Source organism: Oncorhynchus mykiss, chromosome 11 (assembly GCF_013265735.2).
Source record: "Oncorhynchus mykiss isolate Arlee chromosome 11, USDA_OmykA_1.1, whole genome shotgun sequence".
NCBI lineage: Eukaryota > Metazoa > Chordata > Actinopteri > Salmoniformes > Salmonidae > Oncorhynchus > Oncorhynchus mykiss.
In genome coordinates, this window is record NC_048575.1 from 37,485,945 (window position 1) to 37,508,530 (window position 22,586).

At 45.0% G+C, this 22,586-nt stretch overlaps 1 protein-coding gene across 22 annotated transcripts in view; it reads left to right on the top strand.

The window, feature by feature from the left end:
- The window catches only part of LOC110535656 (protein scribble homolog), a 128,853-nt gene that overhangs the window by 101,462 nt on the left and 4,805 nt on the right, over positions 1–22,586 (top strand). For 3 of the 22 annotated variants that reach the window (XM_036935390.1, XM_036935391.1, XM_036935392.1), the window contains 15 exons: positions 2,489–2,917; positions 4,559–4,630; positions 7,542–7,610; positions 7,837–7,968; positions 8,636–8,755; positions 9,186–9,236; positions 10,129–10,291; positions 11,549–11,765; positions 11,917–12,009; positions 12,232–12,414; positions 18,112–18,258; positions 18,772–18,911; positions 19,161–19,198; positions 19,672–19,746; positions 21,512–21,566. In XM_036935390.1, coding sequence (XP_036791285.1) covers positions 2,489–2,917; positions 4,559–4,630; positions 7,542–7,610; positions 7,837–7,968; positions 8,636–8,755; positions 9,186–9,236; positions 10,129–10,291; positions 11,549–11,765; positions 11,917–12,009; positions 12,232–12,414; positions 18,112–18,258; positions 18,772–18,911; positions 19,161–19,198; positions 19,672–19,746; positions 21,512–21,566 — 1,984 coding nt within the window. Of the gene's footprint in view, positions 1–2,488; positions 2,918–4,558; positions 4,631–7,541; positions 7,611–7,836; positions 7,969–8,635; positions 8,756–9,185; positions 9,237–10,128; positions 10,292–11,548; positions 11,766–11,916; positions 12,010–12,231; positions 12,415–18,111; positions 18,259–18,771; positions 18,912–19,160; positions 19,199–19,671; positions 19,747–21,219; positions 21,567–21,883; positions 21,946–22,586 lie in introns of those variants that run through there. The other 19 variants (XM_036935406.1, XM_036935407.1, XM_036935408.1 and 16 more) reach the window with 17 other exon arrangements.

A 22,586-nucleotide genomic window follows, 5' to 3' on the forward strand; every position in this document is an offset into this window, starting at 1 on the left:
GCAAAAAGAGCTCTTCACTGACGAGTCGCGGTTTTGTTTCACCAGGGGTTTATGGTTGGATTCGTGTTTATCGTCGAAGGAATGAGCATAACACTGAGGCCTGTACTCTGGAGAGGGATCGATTTGGAGGTGGAGGGTCCGTCATGGTCTGGGGCGGTGTGTCACAGCATCATCTGACTGAGCTTGTTGTCACTGCAGGCAATATCAATGCTGTGCGTTGCAGGCAAGACATCCTCCTCCCTCATGTGGTACCCTTCCTGCAGGCTCATCCTGACATGACCCTCCAGCATGACAATGCCACCAGCCATACTGCTCGTTCTGTGCATGATTTCCTGCAAGGTAGGAATGTCAGTGTCCTGCCATGGCCAGCGACGAGCCCGGATCTCAATCCCATTGAGAGCACGTCTGGGACCTGTTGGATCGGAGGGTGTGGGCTAGGGCCATTCCGCCCAGAAATGCCCGAGAACTTGCAGGTGCCTTGGTGGAAGAGTGGGGTAACATCTCACTGCAAGAACTGGCAAATCTGGTGCAATCCATGAGGAGATGCACTGCAGTCCTTAATGCATATTGTGGCCAAACCAGATACTGACTGTTACTTTTGATTTTGACCCTCCCTTTGTTTAGGGACACATTATGTTAGTCACATGTCTGTGGAAATTGTTCAGTTTGTCTCAGTTGTTGAATCTTATGTTCACACAAATATTTACACATGTTAAGTTTGCTGAAAATAAACCCAGTTGACAGTGAGAGCACGTTTCTTTTATTTTGGTGAGTTTAAAAGTGATTTCTGCCATTCTGAGCACCTAGGGTGGAAGCCTTAATGGGTTACGCACCCAATGCATATGGGTCTGGTAAATTTAAATCTTCCTGGTCATGTTGTCAGGCGACACATTTTCCTAATGGAAACCCTACGCCCCACTGACCTCTGTACTATAGGCCACATTTAACCACAATGTCCGACACCAACACTACGATGTGTCACAGTTCACGACTGCATGTATTCCTAGTGACACTCTTTGGATTGTCACGACATGTCAAGGCCGTGTCTTGGAATGCACGGTCAGTGTAGAACAATGTAGTTCTGAAGACACTAAGCCACGTCCCACTTTAAGCCCTAGCATTTTTGGCACATTTGAGTTCAAATCCAACCTGGTCGCAGTGGAATGCTCTCTGGGACTCAATCTTCTGCTGTGTCACTTGGTTGAAGAATATTTGTTTTACTGCATCAAGTTAGTTTCTTATCCAAGGGCCTTATTTGAGGTTTTGTGGGGTATTGTGTCTTGTCATGTTGTGCTTCTTTAATGAACTCTCTCCTATGTCATATGTGGAGTGTATTGAGGCCTGATTCGTAAGTGTAAGGAGTGGACTGAAGCCTAAGAGTCTAGTGCTGTCTAACTGTACTGATAGTGTGAGTTATTTAAGGCTGGGGCCCAGGCAGGGCAGGCTACTGTTCTGGTTATGTGAGCGTAACTAGAGGGATAGACAACCATTTAATACTTCTGGTATGATGACTTATCTATCTGCCAAGCTCCTCCTTCACAGATTAAAGGTGAAGTGTCACGTGGGCTCCGCTCCTCCGTTACCCACTCAAATCCCTTCAACATTAGGGAAGTTTTGCGTACGAACTGGACGGTAGGCATTTGAGATGTGTGTAGGGTTGAAACATTTCGATAACTTTCCCAAAATTCCCTGGTTTCCCAGAAATTCCGAATCAGGAGGAGGGAATAAGCAGGAAACCGAGGGAATCCTCCAACCGGAATTTCTGGAATACTTGGAGATTTTGGGAAAGTTTTGCAACTCTCGTGGTGACAGTACTTTGGGTTTTGTGTGTGATTTGCTCTGATCTGGCCAGCCAGTGTGTACTGTGGATCTGTGTGTCTATTTTAGCTATTCTCCACATGGCTCCCTATTTCTCTCTTAAGTATTTATCTGTCTCCATCCTCATGTCTTCCAGTGTGTCTCCCATTTCTTAACATGTAGCGATCTGTCTCCATCCTCATGTCCTCCAGTGTGTCTCCCATTTCTTAACATGTAGCGATCTGTCTCCATCTCTTTTTATGTAGCTTGTGCTGCATTATAAATGCAACAACAAAACATTATTTATAAAAAACCCTATATATATATATATATATATATATATATATATATATTGTTTTTGAATACAGTCATTTGCTAATTAGCATGATCGCTTTACTTTTATGTTTATGGTTGACGCAGCTTGTTTGCCATTAGCCAATCGCTGTTCTCAAGTTCAAAGCACATGAATGCACACAACTCGTTGCTCCCAATTTCTAAGTAGTTATTTCAGAGTTTCCCCTTTTTGGACATATCTGGACATCACCTACTATTCTGTTTTTTTCCCTCTCTCCCCCTCTGAGTTTAATCTGCATCCCTCTCCTTTCAGATTTGAGTTTTCCTTTATCCCTCTCTTACCATTTGTCTCACTGTGCCCCCTTTTTCTCTCTCTCTCTCTCTCTCGCTCTCTCAGTTATCTCCTTCTGTCAGTGCAACTGCCCCCATGGAGGCCCCCATTCAGGCCCAATGTTCTTTCACCGTAGAGCCCCTGGGTTTTGACTTGGGGCAGCCCCCCACCTCCCTCTTCCCTCTTCCCCATGCTCTACCTCAGTCCGGCCCCATTATGAACACAGAGGCAGGGCCCCTCTACATGTTCCAGCACTCTCCCAGTCCCTTGATAACCGCCTCCAATCAAGGAGCAGCTAGACAAGAAGCCCTGCCTACTGGTGAAGATGAGGAGGTGGTGGTTCTGGTGGACTCCCAGCCAATCAACTTCACTGAGAACCCCTTCCTGGTGGCCAATCGCAGGGGCAAGGGGTGCCCCCCCTCTGAGCGCATCCTCTCAGGGCCTCCTGTGGGCTACGGGAGTGCGGGCAAACTGCAGCCCTGGTTATTCAGCAAGGCAAGCAGACTGCCTGCCTGCACGTGTGGGTTTGAGCCAGCATGGTGTGTGGCCTGGTTTAGGATTAGCAGTTCCTTTTGTCTGTGTGCCAATAGAACATGTTTCAGCCAAGATGTTATAAGGTAGAATGTATGTTATGTGTTTGATTTTTCCATTGTAACAACCGTTAGGCTTACAACCTGACCTGCCTTATTTTCATTGAGTTCCTCCCTGTAGCAAAGGATACACACTTGTGCGCTTGTATGGTATAATCATTGCCAATCAAACACTGCCAGCCAGGATGACTTGAATGACCACTAACCCTTTGAAAATAAATAGCCATGAACATGTGACCGCTGGAATTGAGATGGAGAAATCTCCTGCTATGAATGAGTCCGGGGTAAATCCATTTGAATTCATTCACTTTTTGACAGCATCCCTTTTGATTTTAACAAAACTGTCCATACATGTTTTCCCATGGAAGAAGTGATCAGAATGTGACTTTTTGAACATGAATGCCAAAACTTTCAGAAAATAAAGATGCTCAAATTGAACCCATTTTGCATACCCCACAATACCATGAGACATCCATGTCTTCCTCACTGGAAAAGATAAACGGTTGAGTTTGATGTAATTTAAAAGCTTACAAACTGTTGTCAAACTATTTATAAAATAATCTACAAACGTGTAAACTGTTTTTTTTTTTGTATTCTCATATGTTGTAGTTTAGAACCTATTTTACATAAATCTAAGGTTGTTTGTCCCTCCATCGGTTGAGACAACATGTTCTTGAATACAGGGTGGGTGTTGTTTCAATCATAGAAATGGAATGAATAGATTGGACCTATCCCTTCATACCACTGCTATTTAGCTGGTACGCCATTGAACTGTTTATTGTATTGACATTGTAACTTCTACCACAAAGATGACTGCAGGTCCACCCATCGTCGAATGTCAACTTAAATGGTCATGTCTATTCTGTTTCTCTGATTTCAACAGATATTCCCATTCAAGTCCGCATTCTCTGACATGTGGACCTCCAACCATCTTTGCGGTACCATTTGACAGTTGAAAGTTCAAATGTAGTCCCATTTATCAGCCAGAACATAACACCCACCCTGTATTCAAGAGCATGCTGTGTCTCAACCGATGGCGGGCACAACACCAAAACCTTAGATTATGTTAAATAATGTGAATATGAAAAAATAAGTTTACACGTTTAGATAATTGATGTAAGATGTTGAAGGGCAACATGAAATAATTTAACCCTTTTTGTAAGCTTTTAAATGATATCAATCGCAGCAGTTTATATTTTCCAGTGATGAAGACATGGATGTCTCATGCTATGGTGGGTTATGCAAAATGGGTCAACTTTGAGCACCTTTAATTTCTGAACGTTTTGGCATTCATGTCCAAAAATGACTTTTACATGTGTACTGTTATTTGCTGCACCAGTAGGGTAGCAGAAATCTGGTAACTTTCCCAAAAGTCCCACTTTTTCCCAGAAATCCTAGTTTGAAGATTTCCAGAATAAGCAGGAAATCTGGAATTTTGCAACCTTACCAATAATAATAAGCTGCTTACTCCACAGAGAGTGGAGTTGGTGGATGATGGGACAGCTGCTAAATCTCTCCCCATCTCTCTTTGTCTGTGTATTCTCAGGCGCCCTCCACTGAGCCCCCCAGGACAGACAGTCCCATTAGAGACGCCCCCTACTCACCAACCACACAACCGGTATGTCCACCCCAGCCCAACAACAGCCCTCCTTTCACATCCTCCTTTAAAGTCCCCTCATTCACACCCCTGCATTCACAGCACCTAGATTTGTTATCTTTTGACATAATCCATTTCAGAGAGGGTAAATGTAGTGTACCTGCTGGTTCTTCCTCCTCCCTCCTTCCCCCCCTCACATCCCTCCCTAGCCCAGTGCTCATTCCTCCATCCCTAGCCCAGTGCTCATTCCTCCATCCCTAGCCCAGTGCTCATTCCTCCACCAGCTCCCTGTGTGCAGGCAAGGAGACCCGCTTCGTAAGTGGTCTGCTCTGGCCTGGCTTTGTCTGCTCAGCTTCCATAGACAACTATCAGTGGAGTCTGGCCCTTTGCTTTTGTCAGCTGTTTATAATGAGTTGTACTACAGTGAAGCTATACTACAAGTGTACCTTTTTTAAACACACACATCTGCTGAGCTTGCCATGGCCACTCATTACTGATGCTTTCTCTACTTCATGCAGTAGTAGATTCTGTTTGCATCCCAAATGGCACCCTAGTCCCCCTTCATTGTGCACTACCTTTAACCAGGGCCCATAAGGAATAGGGTGCCATTTGGGATGCACCCTCTGGTTTTGGAAATTGTTGAGGACCCTACTTGTCATTTGTGCTTTTAATTCTAGCTTTGTTGGAATTTGTAATGAACCCTGACCTTTGCATTGAGAATGATGTTGAAATGTGTTTACCAAGTATCGGAATGTGTTCTGAGTAGACACAATTTCTGTGTAACCGACGGTTATGGATGAAGACCGTCATGAAAATAAATTAAGTCATAACCGTAAAAATAAAAAAATCTTCAATTTGCACTCATCACACTGAAGGACAGATTTCCACTGGTCCTAATGTCCATTGCTCTAGTTTCTTGGCCCAAGCAAGTCTCTTCTTATTGGTGTACTTTAGTAGTGGTTTCTTTGCATCAATTTGGCCATGAAGGCCTGATTTACACAGTCTCCTCTGAACAGTTGATGTTGAGATGTCTGTTACTTGAACTCTGTGAAGCGTTTATTTGGGCTGCAGTCTGAGGTGCAGTTAATTGCCGATTTCGGAGGCTGTTAACTCTAATGAACTTATCCTCTGCAGCAGAAGTAACTCTGGGTCTTCATTTCCTGTGGCAGTCCTCATGAGAGCCAGTTTCATCTAAGTGTTCGATGGTTTTTGCGACTGCACTTGAAGAAACTTTTAAACTTCTTGAAATGTTCCGTATTGACTGACCTTCATGTCTTAAAGTAATGATGGACTGTCGTTTCTCATTGCTTATTTTAGCTGTTCTAGGTCTTTTACCAAATAGGGCTATCTTCTGTCACAACACAATTGATTGGCTCAAACGCATTAAGAAGGAAAGAAATTCCACAAATTAACTTTCAACAAGGCACACCTATAAATTGAAATGCATTCCAGGTTACTACCTCATGAAGCTGGTTGAGAGAATGCAAAGCTGTCAAGGCATAGGGTGGCTACTTTGAAGAATCTCAAATATAATATATTTTGATTTAACACTTATTTGATTATTACATGATACCATGTGTGTTATTTCATAGTTCTGATGTCTTCACTATTATTCTACAATGTAGAAAATAGTAAAAAAAATAATTTAAAAAACTTGAATGAGTAGGTGTGTCAACTTTTGACTCGTACTGTATATAGTAATAAAAAAAGGTGTTGTAGCAAATGATCTTCGGTAACCTAGGCAACACCCCCCACAATCCAACAGCAGCACATAGGATTATAATGAATAGAACAGTCTTGGAACCGCTAACCCTGGCAATTTGACTGGTAAACTCGGAATGCCCTGTATTGTGATGAAATCATTTCCATGATAATGTAGAAATATTTTAACTGTGTCCAATGGAATGTATTTTTTGTAATGTCAGTTGAGTTGAATCAACAAATCAAGCACATATTGATGGGTACACTTCCTCCTTTGCTCCTATGGGTAGTGGGTACACTCACAATGGCTGCCAGTCCACCAATTGCTGGCAGCATACCACCATACCTGCTCACTTGCCTCTGTAGCGAAATAGGGTTGGTCCTGGTGGGGCCCTGGATGGGAGACCAGATGCTGCTGGAAGTGGTGTTAAAGGGCCAATAGGAGACACTCTTTCCTTTGGTTTAAAAATATATATATACTTGTTGTAAGAGTAGGGGTGTTAACCCTGGTGTCCGGGCTGAATTCTGGTGTCCGGGCTGAATTCCCAATCTGGCCCTCATACTGTCATGGCCACCTAATCATCCCCAGCTTCCAATTGGCTCATTCATCCCTCCTCTCCCCTGTAACTATTCCCCGGGTTATGATATAAATGAGAATGTGTTCTCATTCAACTTCCCTGGTAACATAAGTATAAAATAAAATACAATTATGCCATTATGTACTTGAATGGGGATGCCCATTCTATTAATTATATTTCTATGGAAGCACATGCAGTGAGAACGGTTATTACGGCGACAGCGGTCATTTGGCTGGCCAATTACCGTCATCCAAAAATCCATGACCGTCACAGCCCTAGCTCTGAGCTACTGCACGTTATTCAGCTTCAGAGCGTATGTGTTACAGATTTCAGAGCTAGTGTTCATTTTGCATCGTCAGGGTAGCTCAAGTCAGGGTAGTAATTGCAAAACCATTTTTATTTTGTGTGCACGTTTGTGTGAGATCCATGTTTGCGCCTGTAGAAAGCGCGCCTGTATGTTGAAAGCTCCGGGGTGAAGTTTTCCTCTGGGAACACATTTAGTATCAGTTTCCTATCCCCAAAACTGACCCAGGAACACCGTCTAGGGGTAACTTCACCCTACACCTATGTTGAAATATTAGCATCGGGGTGTGTGGCTTGTCATGTAAGCCGTCATGTCAACTCCATGCATTATTCTGTATTTCTTTTTTCAGGCAAGCATTCATTTCACCCCTACTGCACTGCCTGCCAAGGAGGAAATCTCACCACTGAGTCCCTATGAGGTATTGACCTTAAATCCAGTCATAGAGAATGAATGGGGCAAGATCTGTACTCTCACTGTCCATCATTGACAGTAAACATTCATAGTCTGTTCTCCGTGCTCAGACTGTTGTTCCATCCCAAATTGCACCCTAAGTCTCTAGAAAAAGGGAATAGGGTGCCATTTTGGACATAGCCTGCATAGAAATATATGACGATAACGTCTTTTGTTGTGGTTTTCCCTTCCAGACAAGGCCAGGTGCCATCCAGCCCCTCTCCCGTGGTGGCGGGCGGCCGATCACCTCTCCAGCCACTCCGGACGGGCACAGCAGCCCCAATCCCTTCCAGCATGGCCCCTCCCCCATCAACTCTCAGACCTTTGTAAGACCCCTCACCACCACGTAGGGTGAGGGTGAGACCCCCCCCCCACCCACCCCCGATCATGGGTGCCGTCTCACAGCAGTGTCATTGATGTTCATCGCAACTATTTCCTACTATTTGTAGAAGCTACTTACCAAGGAGTTTGAGCTGGGTCCCTGTCCATGCATTCATTTGCGCACAGGGACTCGCTGTAAAAGCACTGTTGTTGAAGACAAGCGGCGTAAAAGTGGACTTGCATTCTCAGCAAGATTTATCTAAGTCGCTACTACTGTAGCCAGAGCCAACCAATGGCTCACAGGGGAGTTCTGAAATGTTTCATTCCATCTGGTGATTGGGCTAACCCTACTTCATCATCCAACTGCTATAAAGCAGCTATGGGTTGAATCTCAGCAATCTCAACAATCTCCCATGTTCCTGTATATAATGCCACCGCCGCCGAGTTGCGCACACATTATCTGAGTGCCATATCTTCAACAAGGCAGGCACAGCCTCATTCGCCCACCCCTACTGTCTGTCTCTTGCACATCCCCCTTCGCATCATCGTTTCTCCACCTTGTTCTCACGCTGTCTTCTTCAGCTCTTCAGTTTTTTTCTCATAGTCTGCCCCTCTCCTTGTTCCTCTCTTCCCTTTTGCTCCTCCCACTTCATGGACCCCCCCCCCTCCCAGCTGCAGCCTCGTGCCCCCTCCCCCGACACGATCGATGAGTTCCCCCTGAACCCCAAGCAGGCATACAAGGCATTCGCCGCCGTGCCTCACTGGCTGGCCGTGCTGGAGCCTCCCCCGCAGGTAGGCAGGTCGCCCCACCCAGACACCCCGTGGGCCCCAGCCAGCATGCTGTGATGGTCGTCGTCACTGTTTTAGTCGCTCCGGCCCCCCCTTCACGACTGACGCAGCCCCCCCCCCCCGTCTGGGCCTGTAACCGTGCTCCGTACTGTGTTGGAATGCAGTTGTGTTGTACTCTTTGTTTTTGTACTGGTGGTGCGTGATGTTCACAATTTCTATTCTGAAAGCGATCATTGATCATCAGCCGTCTGTCTGTGCTGAGAAGTCCCATCTCAACCATTCTCATCACCTTGCCTGCTTTGTGTCCATAGAAATAGATTAATCTCTGATTCTATTCCTATGTTTGTGCCTCTCCACAGTCTGTCTTTCTGTCTGTTCCAATGGCTGCCTCCTGTTTCCCTCTCACACGTTCTCTTCTGTGTCTTATCGACAGGATCTGTTTGGCCAGAGGAACAACGTCCACCACAATCAGCCTTCTCCAGAGGTTAGCGTTTGTACCACCAGTGACAATACAAATGAATGGTCATACGTGTGGTTTTTGTTGTCTGTGTGACATCGAATGAGTTTGAATGGCAATGCAGGTCAGTGTGTGTTAATTAGAAGACGTTGAAAAAGTGCCGATAAAACCTGCTTAAAGTGACATTGGCGGTTGGTCATGTCCTATTTGGCTGACACTTCGGTGACGAGACCACTTCTGTACATGTGGTTCTTTCAGCCTGAGCTGAACGACGAGGTGTTTGAGGATGAGGTAGAGGGGGACGGTGGAATGGGTATGGGTCAGGCAGCCCCCGTCTCTCCCCGACCCTCCCTCTCCTCTGACTGTCTGGACTATATGAGTCTGGCAGCAGCGCCACGCCTCTACAGAGCCTCCATGGACATGGTTGTAAAGGTGCCCCACCATGGGTGCCCCCAATAAAAGCTCAGATCGGGCTGTGGTCTCCTTTGCTTTGGTGGTGATTGCAGTGTCTATATCACTGTTACTTACAGTGGGAAGGGGCGGTGGTGCTACATTTGGTGTCAGAGGTGGGATCCTGTCAATAAATCATCCTCAGAATCAATCGTAGCTAGTGGTGTTGGGTTGTGATTCGACTGCCTAATTTTAATGCCTAGTTTTTCCCACCTGCTTAACAATCAATGAATACTGTGCTGGATATACAGTAAAACATTCATAACTCTGTGATGATTCTCAATTGAAATGGTCAAATCAAAGTATTTCAGTTTATTAAAAAAAAATCCTCATATTTTTATGGACTTTGTTGTGGGATCTGGCTTATGTCTGTGTCCATTGAACATTTGATTGGGCAAGTCGAAACCAACCTCTGTCCCCCTCTTCCACCATCCTAACCACCCTATCCCCGTGGTCCCCTCTCCCACAGACTCCATCACCTGGTGGCAGAGACGACCTGGCGCAGCGCTCCTTCAGGGACAGACAGAAGTACTTTGAGATCGACATGAAGCAGCAGACGCCCGACACCAAGCCCAAAGGCCGCGTGTCCCTGGTTGGAGCAGACGACCTGAAGAAGATGAGGGAGGAGGAAGGTTTGTGCCAGCCAGCTACTTTATTTCAAGCCCAAATAATACCCTTCACCCCCTTCTAGGGTTGCACATTTCTAGGTAACTTTCCCAACATTCCCAGGTTTTGCAGAAATCCTGGTTGGAGGATTCTGAATTTGCTGCTTAATCTTCATGATTCCGGTACTACTCCAGGAATTACGGAAAATATTTTTGGGGAAACTTACAGGAATCTTGCAACTCTACCCCCTTCTGAAAATGGTACAACTCTCTGGTTCATTTTGGTCAGAGAGACTAATGCTGCCTTCATAACATATCTTAAATTCTTAAATACCAGCATGCGACTTGGAAATATCTACTTGATCGCCCCTCCAACTGGTAATTAGTAAGTGGGAAATGGTCTCATCTGAGCTCAAATCAAATTCTATTTGTCACATACACATGGTTAGCAGATGTTAATGCGAGTGTAGCGAAATGCTTGTGCTTCTAGTTCCGACAATGCAGTAATAACCAACGAGTAATCTACCCTAACAATTCCACAACTACTACCTTATACACACAAGTGTAAAGGGATAAAGAATATGTACATAAAGATATATGAATGAATGATGGTATAGAACGGCATAGGCAAGATGCAGTGGATGTTATCGAGTACAGAATATACATATGAGATGAGTAATGTAGGGTATGTTAACATAAAGTGGCATAGTTTAAAGTGGCTAGTGATACATGTATTACATAAAGATGCAGTAGATGATATAGAGTACAGTATATACATATGAGATGGGTCATGTAGGGTATGTAAACATTATATTAAGTGGCATTGTTTAAAGTGGCTAGTGATAAAAAAAATTTACATCAATTTCCATTATTAAAGTGGCTGGAGTTGAGTCAGTATGTTGGCAGCAGCCACAGTATGTTAGTGGTGGTGGCTTCTCACATGCTAAACTCTGACGCTGACGTCACATACAATAGAAATGACCTCGATAACAGCATTTTTGGCAGTTAAATGCAACAACAAAACATTATTTAAATGCAACCCAAAAACAATATTTATATATATATTTTTAATCTGTTCATCTGGTTTTTGAACACTAATTTGTTTACAAGCATGGAAGCTGTACTTTTAGTGCAGGTTGACGCAGCATTCTCAACGAGTTCAAAGCATGTCAATCCAAGCAACCCAGTTTACAAGTAGTATTTTCAGAGTTTCCCACTTGTTATGAACGCAGCATAAGCTCTGATGAATGGAATCCTAATGGAACTATGTTTCTACAATCCCAGAGAGGAGATTCGAGCAGCGGGCACGGGAGTACCTGATGGATGAAGATGACGAGGAGGAGGATGACCTGGTGAAGCAGATGGGAGTGTTGAAGGCCACGGGCAAAGTGGTGCTGGACGGGGTGGAGTACAAGGTGGAGCCTGTAGCCACCCCCCGCAGGCACTGTAACACGCCCCCCAGCTACAGCGCCACACCCCCTAGCTACTGTGGTAGCTCAGGGTACATACAGCCTTTTCTCTTGAATTTATTAGGAAATGTACTTTAAATGAAGATTGATTTGATTGCCTTTGTTTTGAGTAATGGAAGATTATATTGTGAGTTTTTTTTATTTAAATGTTCCCTCACATATGTTATATGTTTGTGCCCATAGGCCCTCGTCAGTGGATGGTAAAGGAGACTCTCAGAGGATTTCCTTAGAGGAGAGCTTCAAGCTGGAGCAGCAGAGGCCCAACTCCATGACTGGGTAAAGACAACCAAACATGTCCTAGATTTTAAATCACAAATTCATGTATGTGTTGATTATTATAGTCTTTGCAGTGGTGACGCATCTCCCAAACTTGTGTGTGTAGTGACTCAGCACCTCTTCTGTGTGTGTGACTCCCAAGTCTCCTGCAGTGTGTGTGAGGTGTTATGTGGAGTGTTAGCAGTGTGTTTTGACATTTTGTGTTCCTCCATCTCCACCCAGTCTGATCCCAGTGTACCCTGGAGAGTCGGGGGCTCCCATCCGGACAGCCAAGGCAGAACGGAGGCAACAGGAGCGGCTGAGGATGCAGAGTCCAGAGCTGGCCCCAGCTGGAGACAAGGACCTCTCCCCCTCCGAGAAACGGGCTCTGGAAGCCGAGAAGAGAGCCTTGTGGAGGGCAGCAAGGTACACACTTACACACACAGAATCAGGTCACACACACAATCACAAAAGTACATTTGAATATGTGTGAACAAAATAAAGAGACATAGATCAATATGCTCTAAATACTGAGCTATGTAGAGAACTAGGAGATTCCTCTTTGCCTTCCCAATCTATTTTTCTGTGTTTCTACTATTTTTGCTTTTGTCAGATGTTGTGTTTCTTATCTTTTCCTCGCGTTATAGTGACTGATTATCAAAGATTCCTCTTAAAGGAACTTGGGTAGTTAAATAAAGGTTAAATACATTATAATATTTGACATTTGAGTCATTTAGCAGAGGTTCTTATCCAAAGTGACTTAGTTAGGAGTGCATACTGGTCCCCTGTGGGAATCAAACCCACAATCCTGGCGTTGCAAGCGCCATGCTCTCACCCATCTACAGACAATACATAATAATGACAAAGTGAAAACCATGTTTTTAGATATCTTAGCAAACTTGTTGAAATTGAAATGCAGACATCTTATTTATGTAAGTATTCACACCCCTGAGTCGATAGATGTTAGAATCACCTTTGGTAGTGATTACAGCTGTGAGGCTTTCTGGATAAGTCTCTAAGAGCTTTCCACGCTTGGATTGTACAATATTATTGCATATTATATATTTTTTTATTCTTCAAGCTCTGTCAAGTTGGTTGTTGATCATTGCTAGACAGCCATTTTCAAGTCTTGCCATAGATTTTCAAGCAGAGATAAGTCAAAATTGTAACTACCACTCAGGAACATTCAATGTCGTCTTGGTAAGCAACTCCTCTGTATATTTGGCCTTGTGTTTAGGTTATTGTCCTGCTGAAGTGTGAATTTGTCTCCCAGTGTCCGTTGTAAAGCCAGGTTTTCCTATAGGATTTTGCCTGTGCTTAGCTCTATTACGTTTCTTTTTAGCCTAAAAAAAAGTCCTGAGTCCTTGCTGATGACTAGCATACCCATAACATAATGCAGCCACCACCATGCTTGAAAATATGGGGAGTGGTACTCAGTAATGTGTTATGTTCGACTTGCCTCAAACATATTCAGGACATAAAGTTAATTTCTTGGCCACATCTTTTGCAGTTTTACTTTAGTGCCTTGTTGCGAACAGGATGCATGTTTTAGAATAGTTTTATTCTGTACAGGCTTCCTCCTTTTCACTCATTGAGGTTATTATTGTGGCGTAACTACAGTGTTGTTGATTCATCCTCAGTTGATCCAGTCGCCTATCCCAGCCATCAAACTCTGTAACTGTTTTAAAGTCATCGTTGGCCTCATGGTGAAATCCCTGAGCAGTTTCCTTCCTATCCGGCAACTGAGTTAGGAAGGATGCCTGTATCTTTGTAGTGATTGAGTGTATTGATACACCATCCAAAGTGTAATTAATAACCTCACTACACTCTAGAGATATTTAGTTTCGTTATTATTTTACCCATCTACCAATTTATTCCCTTTGCGAGGTATTGGAAAACCTCCCTGGCCTTTGTGGTCGAATCTGTTAGAAATTCACTGCTCGGCTGAGGGACATTGCCACAGTCGATAGCGCGCTGGACTTTGGGCTAGAAGGGTTCGAGACCTGCTCCCTGCCTGTTTCATCACTGAACGAAAATATAGGCCTAGTCCTCTGTTGCTAGCCAAGCCGGCTGGCCGTTCATTCTGTCGGTTAGGCTGCCAGAGATGCGACCCAGTCGTTTTTGTTATATATGTGTGGACACGACCCAGTCGTTCATTCTAAGTGTTCGGTTGCCATGCTGGCTGGCAAGTGTTTTGGTTGCCATGCTCTAATCCATTGCTTGCCAGCCAACTACTGCTAAACAGTCAGGTCAAACAGTGCAGCTAGAATAACCACAAAGTAGGTGCATGTGCATTTGTTTAAGCTGTTTTGGATTTCGCCTGGCATATAACATGTGCTCTCTCGTCAGCACACTGTTCAGAGGAGCTAGCCCAACTACACAGCTAATGTAATCACTTCAAACTGAAGCTGGTAAAACAGCAAACTATCTGCATTTCATGACATTTGACCAGTTTTTCTATTGAAATGTCTTTGTTTTCGACTGGCTGAGAAAAAATGTCTGTTCATTCTATTGGTTAGGTTGCCAAAAACGTGACACAGTCGTGAAGTCTATGTTCTATATGTATGGGCGCGACCCAGTCGTTCTTTCTAAATGTGCCGTTGCCATGCTGCCTGTAAACCGTGCAGCTAGAATAACAGCTGCATTTCATTTCACCTGTTTTTCGATTTACATTTATTTCTTTTTATCCATCAAAATGTATTGTAACGACCCTGGGCCCAGGGTCGTTACAGTATATTTCGACTGGCTGAGAAAATACGTTCATTTTCAAGAGGACAGTGGAGATTAAATACACTGCTCAAAAAAATAAAGGGAACACTTAAACAACACAATGTAACTCCAAGTCAATCACACTTCTGTGAAATCAAACTGTCCACTTAGGAAGCAACACTGATTGACAATACATTTCACATGCTGTTGTGCAAATGGAATAGACAACAGGTGGAAATTATAGGCAATTAGCAAGACACCCCCAATAAAGGAGTGGTTCTGCAGGTGGTGACCACAGACCACTTCTCAGTTCCTATGCTTCCTGGCTGATGTTTTGGTCACTTTTGAATGCTGGCGGTGCTTTCACTCTAGTGGTAGCATGAGATGGAGTCTACAACCCACACACGTGGCTCAGGTAGTGCAGCTCATCCAGGATGGCACATCAATGCGAGCTGTGGCAAGAAGGTTTGCTGTGTCTCAGCGTAGTGTCCAGAGCATGGAGGCGCTACCAGGAGACAGGCCAGTACATCAGGAGACGTGGAGGAGGCCGGAGGAGGGCAACAACCCAGCAGCAGGACCGCTACCTCTGCCTTTGTGCAAGGAGGAGCACTGCCAGAGCCCTGCAAAATGACCTCCAGCAGGCCACAAATGTGCATGTGTCTGCTCAAACGGTCAGAAACAGACCGACGCCCACAGGTGGGGGTTGTGCTTACAGCCCAACACCGTACAGGACGTTTTTCATTTGCCAGAAAACACCAAGATTGGCAAATTCGCCACTGGCGCCCTGTGCTCTTCACAAATGAAAGCAGGTTCACACTGAGCACATGTGACAGTCTGGAGACGCCGTGGAGAACGTTCTGCTGCCTGCAACATCCTCCAGCATGACCGGTTTGGCGGTGGGTCAGTCATGGTGTGGGGTGGCATTTCTTTGGGGGGCCGCACAGCCCTCCATGTGCTCGCCAGAGGTAGCCTGACTGCCATTAGGTACCGAGATGAGATCCTCAGACCCCTTGTGAGACCATATGCTGGTGCGGTTGACCCTGGGTTCCTCCTAATGCAAGACAATGCTAGACCTCATGTGGCTGGAGTGTGTCAGCAGTTCCTGCAAGAGGAAGGCATTGATGCTATGGACTGGCCCGCCCGTTCCCCAGACCTGAATCCAATTGAGCACATCTGGGACATCATGTCTCGCTCCATCCACCAACGCCACGTTGCACCACAGACTGTCCAGGTGTTGGCGGATGCTTTAGTCCAGGTCTGGGAGGAGATCCCTCAGGAGATCACACTACTGAGCCTCATTTTGACTTGTTTTAAGGACATTACATCAAAGTTGGATCAGCCTGTAGTGTGGTTTTCCACTTTAATTTTGAGTGTGACTCCAAATCCAGACCTGTAAAGAAAAAAATATTTAATAAGAATATTTCATTAATTCAGATCTAGGATGTGTTATTTTAGTGTTCCCTTTATTTTTTTGAGCAGTGTATATACTGAACAAAAATATAAACGCAACAATTTCAACGATTTTACTGAGTTACAGTTCATGTAAGGAAATCAGTCAATTGGAATAAATTCATTAGGCCCTAATCTATGGATTCCACATGACTGGGCAGGGTTGCAGCCGTGGCTGGGCCTGGGAGAGCATAGGCCCACCACTTGGCAGCCAGGCCCAGCCAATCAAAATGTTTTTTTCCCCACAGAAGGGAAAAACCCACATTACAGACAGAAATACCTCCTCGGCATTTATATTGTTGTTCAGTGTAATATTGAAACTATGTTGCAAATGTCTAGAGACAGACAGCAACGTTGTTTCAACTAAATGTTAGGCTAGAAGCGTGGAAATAATAATCCCTTTACAGTGGAGGTCAAGTTAATGAATTGGCTGGCTGTGCTGATGGGACAGTGGATGAGCATGATTTCTCAGATGGAACAGAAAACAAGATTCCCATTTTTGTGTCATAGGCTTACCGGTGCAAAATATTTTTTTTAGTATGGTCGAGAGACGCGTTCTAAGCCAATCACAATGCTTGTTTTGATCAACCCGTTGTAGGAAAATCATGTTAAACACTGTTATTGCACACAGAGTGAGTCCATGCAACTTGTGAGACTTACAGTGCCTTCGGAAAGTATTAAGACCCCTTCCCTTTTTCTGCATTTTGTTACGTTACAGCCTTATACTTATACTAATCTACACACACTACCCCATAAAGACAAAGCGAAAACAGGTTTTTGTACATGTTTACAAATGTATAAAACAACTGATACTTTATTGACATGAGTCTTCAGGCCCTTTGCTTTGAGAAACTCCAATTGTGTCTCAAATTGCTCAGGTACTTCATGTTTCCATTGATCAACCTTGAGGATGTTTCGACAACTTGTTTGGAGTCGACCTGTGGTAAATTCAATTGATTGGACATGATTTGGAAAGGCACACACCTTTTAAGAGTAGGTCACACAGTTGACAGTGCCTGTCAGAGCAAAAACCAAGCCTTGAGGTCAATGGAATTGTCCATAGAGATCAGAGACAGGATTGTGTCGAGGCACAGATCTGGGGAAGGGTGCCAAAAAGTTTCTGCTGCATTGAAGGTCCCCAAGAACACAGTGGCCTCCATCATTCTTAAATGGAAGAAGTTTGAAACCACCAAGACTCTTCCTAGAACCGGTACAGGTGTCAAATGTGTAGCGTCATACCCATGAAGACTTGAGGCTGTAATCGCTGCCAAAGGTGCTACAACAAAGTCATGAGTAAAGGATTTGAATTCTTATGGAAATGTGATATTTCATTTAAAAACATTTCTAAAAACCTGTTTTTGCTTTTTCATTTTGGGGTATTGTGTGTAGATAGATGAGGGGAAAAAAATATTTAATCAATTTTAGAATAATGCTGTAACGTAACACAATGTGGAAAAGTCAAGGGGTCTAAATACTTTCCCAATGCACTGTGGGACTTATTAAGCACATTTTTACTCCTGATCTTAGCCTTGCCGTAACAAACGGGTTGAACACTTATTGACTCAACACATTTCAGCTTTTCCTTTTTTATTAAATGGTAAACAATTCTGAAAGCATAATTCAACTTTGACATTATGGAATATTTTATGTGGTCCAGTGACCATCTAAATTTGATCCATTTTCAATTTGGTCTGTAACACAACAAAAAATGGAAAAGTCTAGGGGTGTGAATACTTTCTGAAGGCTGCGTATCTACTTTTGAAATCCTCCCTCTCACTGTTTTCATCTCTTACTACTAGACTGGTCTCATTGGTTTTCTCCTGACTCTCTCCTATTCGTTTCAATGTTTTACTGCCCATCTCTGTGTTTTTTTCCTCTGTGTGCCCTGTCCCTCTGTGCGTGTTCCTTTCCTCTTCTTCCTCCTCCCCCTCTCCCTGCCCACCTTCCCCCTCGTTGTGGGTGCAGGCCCTATGGCCTAGAGGAGGATGTTAGGCAGTATGAGCAGGACCTGGCTAAGAGGCTCTACCAGTCGCGAGTGAGGGCGTCTCAGGGCACCGCGCCACCCCCTCAGTCCCAAAACGCAGCCGCCTCTTCCGCTGCCTCCCAGCTCAGGTCTGCTCACCCTGGCCCGCATTTCATTGTGGGGTTATTGCTGCCTGGGGTGCTTTGGTTTGGGGGGGGGGGGGGGGGGGGGGCATTGACTCAGCTAGCTTGCTTCCTTTCTCTCTCACTTTGTTTCATTCTACATCTCAATCGCTGTCTTTCTTTCTCTCGCTCTTCTCTTGGTTTTAATGCATCTTTCATCATACTAACATACTGCCTCCAGTGTGGCTGTAGCAGTCTGAGGGGAGGGCCCGCCTAAGTAGTCCTTCTCCTGGATGCTGCCACGCTGGTCTTGTACTTTTATACTTTAGTTTTAATAACAAGCATTTTCTGCATTGAGTGAACCACCGCAGGCCAGGACAAGGAGCACCCAACATCTGCTGTTTTCTGGTTGTCCTCCCCACTCCATTAGAGCAACGTGTCCTAGTTTTCTCTCTGTCCTGTCCTAATTTTTCCACTCTTTCTGTCTCTCCCTCTCCGGTCCATCTCTCTATCTGACGGTGTTCTCTCTCTCACCAACAGGATGAAGTCTCTGGAGCAGGATGCTTTGAAGGCTCAGATGGTCATCGCTAAGTCCAGGGAGGGAAAGAAGCGTGGCACACTGGACCAGCTGGCCGAGTCGCCCTCGCCCGCCCTCACGCCATCCCCCACCCCTCTGGAAGGTACATCAGTGGCCATCGCATACACTCTCACACAGCTTAGCACCTACATTAATTCACTCTCACTCAATGTCTGCGTCCCAAATGGCACCCTATTTATTCACTGTATATTGCACTACTTTTGACCTGTGTCCTATTGGCCCTGGTAAAAAAAAAAAATACATATAGGGAATAGGTTGCCGTTTGGGATGCAGCCTCTCACTCAATACCAGACCTCAATCGACTAATAGTGTCCTAACCTTTGTCTAACAGATTTCAGTCCACAAGGAGTAACGTCACCAGGCAGACTGGTAAGAACTGAGTTCTCTACTGCGTTTGTTTGTTAAATGTCAGAGTTCATAGAGATGTCTCCACTGACGTATTTCAATCCAGGGTAATAGAGACTTCAGATTGTTGCTTGGACAACCAGAGCAAATTTTTGTTGAGAATAACAATGTCACAGTCTAACTTTTGCCTTCCTTATCTTTTAAGTAGCTGTTCCGGTTAGAGATGTTCCATCATCTAAAGTGTGCTTATTTGTAGACAAAGTTGTTTTGATGGGCTTTAAGGCGCATTGAAATGCTTCGCCACCATTGTACACAATCACTTCAGCCTATCAAATGCCTGGATCATCACTACAGCCAATCAAATCCCTCTCTAAACAAGCCACGCCGCTGAGTCATCCATCCTTCTCCCTCCCTCTTTCCCTTTACCTGTCCCTATCCTTCACTCTTCCTCTTTCCTCACCTCTTCCTCTACTCATTCCATTTTGCTGTCCTTCTAGTCCCTGTCAGAAAATAAGTTTGACTACCGACAGTTTGCTGCCATTCCTTCTTCCAAACCCGTATACGACATCCAGGTATTGACTGCATGCTGAGCTCCCAGGCCCCAGACCCCTCCCCCTGACTTTCCCTTCTGCCTCCGCCCCAGTCCCCCTCTCTCCCCTTTGGTCCTTACAGCAGCACTGGTGGTGCCACTGCTTCAACAGCTGCCGCCATTTTGGCTTTCCCCCTGATTGATTATTCAGTGCTCCATTCTGGGGATTTGGCTTGTTAGTTGCTGCCTCCGATTTAGTTGATGAATGGATCTTGAAAATATAATGCTAATACGCTAATACACCAGTAAGCTACTGACCACGTAATCAAATCAGGTCCTGGGTCAGTTTTCTATCAGGGTGACCTCTCACCTCTGCTTAAAGCTTTATCTCCATCCCTTTTCTCCCACTCACCATCCAATCACCTTCAGTTATTTCCAATCAACCAGCCTCAACCAGGCAAAATCAACATTCACCAACCAGTGATTTGAGCCCCACTAACCAGCTTCTTGAGGAAACTGCCCAGATCCTGCATCTCTCCCTCCTTCTCAGCCACTCTCACCAGCTCTCCATATCTCTCCATGGCTGGGGCTCATTTACGTGTCTGTCCTGGTTCCTGATCACCTCTCCCTGTATCACAACAACACATATTTTGGGATCTCGTGTCCTGTCATGCTCTTGACTCCCAGTGCAAAGTATTTTCCAGTCTATCACTTAACCAACATGGGTGATGGGAACTTCCTGGGCTAAACTCAATGAGGTCTCCCTAAGCTTGGATCTCAGACTGCGTACGGATGATTCTACAGGGGGTTCCTTGGGGGTCAGGGAGACTTATTTCTCAGTGGTTGTGGTGGTTTCTGGTCCAGTATTTTGTAGTATGTACTGCTATCAGTCTTTTTTTCCGGTCTCTGTGGGTTGTTTTATCAATCAGTCTTCCTCAATGAAAGGCCGCCAAGTATTCCTCCACTGCTCCCAATGTAATTTGGCCGTGGAGTTCTACATTTAACGTGCTGTTCTTAACTCTAATAGCTCCACCCGTTCAATTAATAATTTGCTGTTCTTTAAGCAAGCTTGCCTTGTCTTGAGGCCTCGTGATCTAAATTCAGTAGAACTACTGTAGAGACCAATAGGCTTCTCTGATACTGATATGCTTCTCACAAACTCAGGAGGACACTGGAATGTGCATCATTTCTGGCATACGGTTACTGAGCTTAACAGTGTGTATAGACCTCAGTGTACGGTATGTGTGCAACCTTGTTCTCCACACTTCTCCCGATGTGTGCACTTGTCATGCACACTCCCTGTGATGATGCGAGTGCACACTTAGGGAGAAGTGTTGTGGAGAACTGGGAAGCAAGGTATGTGTTTGAATTCACACCAAAAATGGGCTATTGTATGTGTGCTTAGTCCAGTGGGAGAGACCTGTGTAGTGGGCTGGGCTGTGCTGTGATTTTCTCTGCCGCGTTGGTGACTGTGGTTCGGCTAAGTGTCTTGTAATGGTTCCTTGCCTGTGAACAGCTGCTCCCTGCGCTTTGCCTGTGAGATGGAACAACCCCCGGAACTGATGGACTAACACAAGCCTCCATTTAACCTCCCCCAATCCTAACGTCATCCTGACCAGACTGCTGTGGCCAAGTGGAACCTACCTTCTGCACCCTTGCTGCCACTGTGACCGCCTGGGAGAAAGACCCACACCTACCCACTACCAGTCCCCTAGCCCAACTTGGTGACGGTGTTCCTGGGATAATAGGTGGCCACATCCCCTAGCCGTCATCCACTCACACACACTCTCTGTGTCCTTCTCTTGCAGTCCCCTGACGTGGTCGATGACATTCAGTTCATTGACGATGGCTCCAGTAACCCAGGTGAGTGTCAGCGGGTCAGGGTCAACAAAACCTCTTGACAACCACATCAAGTAGGGTCCAGCATCTCTGTTGGTAAAATAGGGTGCTTTAAGTAGAATTGGCCCTAGGGTTGCAACATTTCTGGTAACTTTACCAACATTTCCAGAAATCCTGGTTGGAGGATTCCTAGATGTTCTGCTTATTCCCTACTGATTTCTAAAATTCCACCTAGGATCTGGAAAATCTGGGAATTTTGGGAAAGTTACCAGAATTTTGCAACCGTAGCCCATAATAATGTACAATATGTTACCCTGATCACTTTTATCCCTTTGATTCAGGTGACTTCCTGGGATAAGCAACTCCTATTGGTAGGATTCACATACGGTTTCTGTGCATTTGCGTACGTGTGTGTTCCTCTGAACTTTGGCCCGAGTGTGTGTGAACTGCTGTGTACCCCTGTTAGTCAAGTGTGGTAAACCATAGCGTAGTCGGACCATATGTTCATAGTGCTCTCGCTCTCTCTCGCTCTCTCTCGCTCTCTCTCGCTCTCTCTCGCTCTCTCTCGCTCTCTCTCGCTCTCTCTCGCTCTCTCTCGCTCTCTCTCGCTCTCTCCCGCTCTCAGCTTTTTAGAGTAGTCGGGCATGGTTTGGCCTGATATGTCTGTAACCTTTGTAACCGTGTCTACCGTTATGGAGGCTAAAGCCATATCAGGGATGTTTTTCCAACGTTGGGAGTGGGTTTGCTTTTACCATTGATGGCTTTGCCTGCTAACCATTCCTCGCGTGTCAACCAGCTACATTAGCTAACATTACCGTCAAACTTTCTATAGTGCTGTACATTAATATTTGGTGTGTTAAACAAACTGACACTACTGCAGATCCAGATCCTGCATGAACTCAAATTGACTACACCAAAGACTTAACCTGAACCTCCCCTTTTATTTTACAACTTAATGTTAGATGGTTCCTCACAACAGGTGTAGAACTTACAGTGAAATGCTTACTTACAAGCTCTTAACCAACAATGCAGTTCAAGAAATAG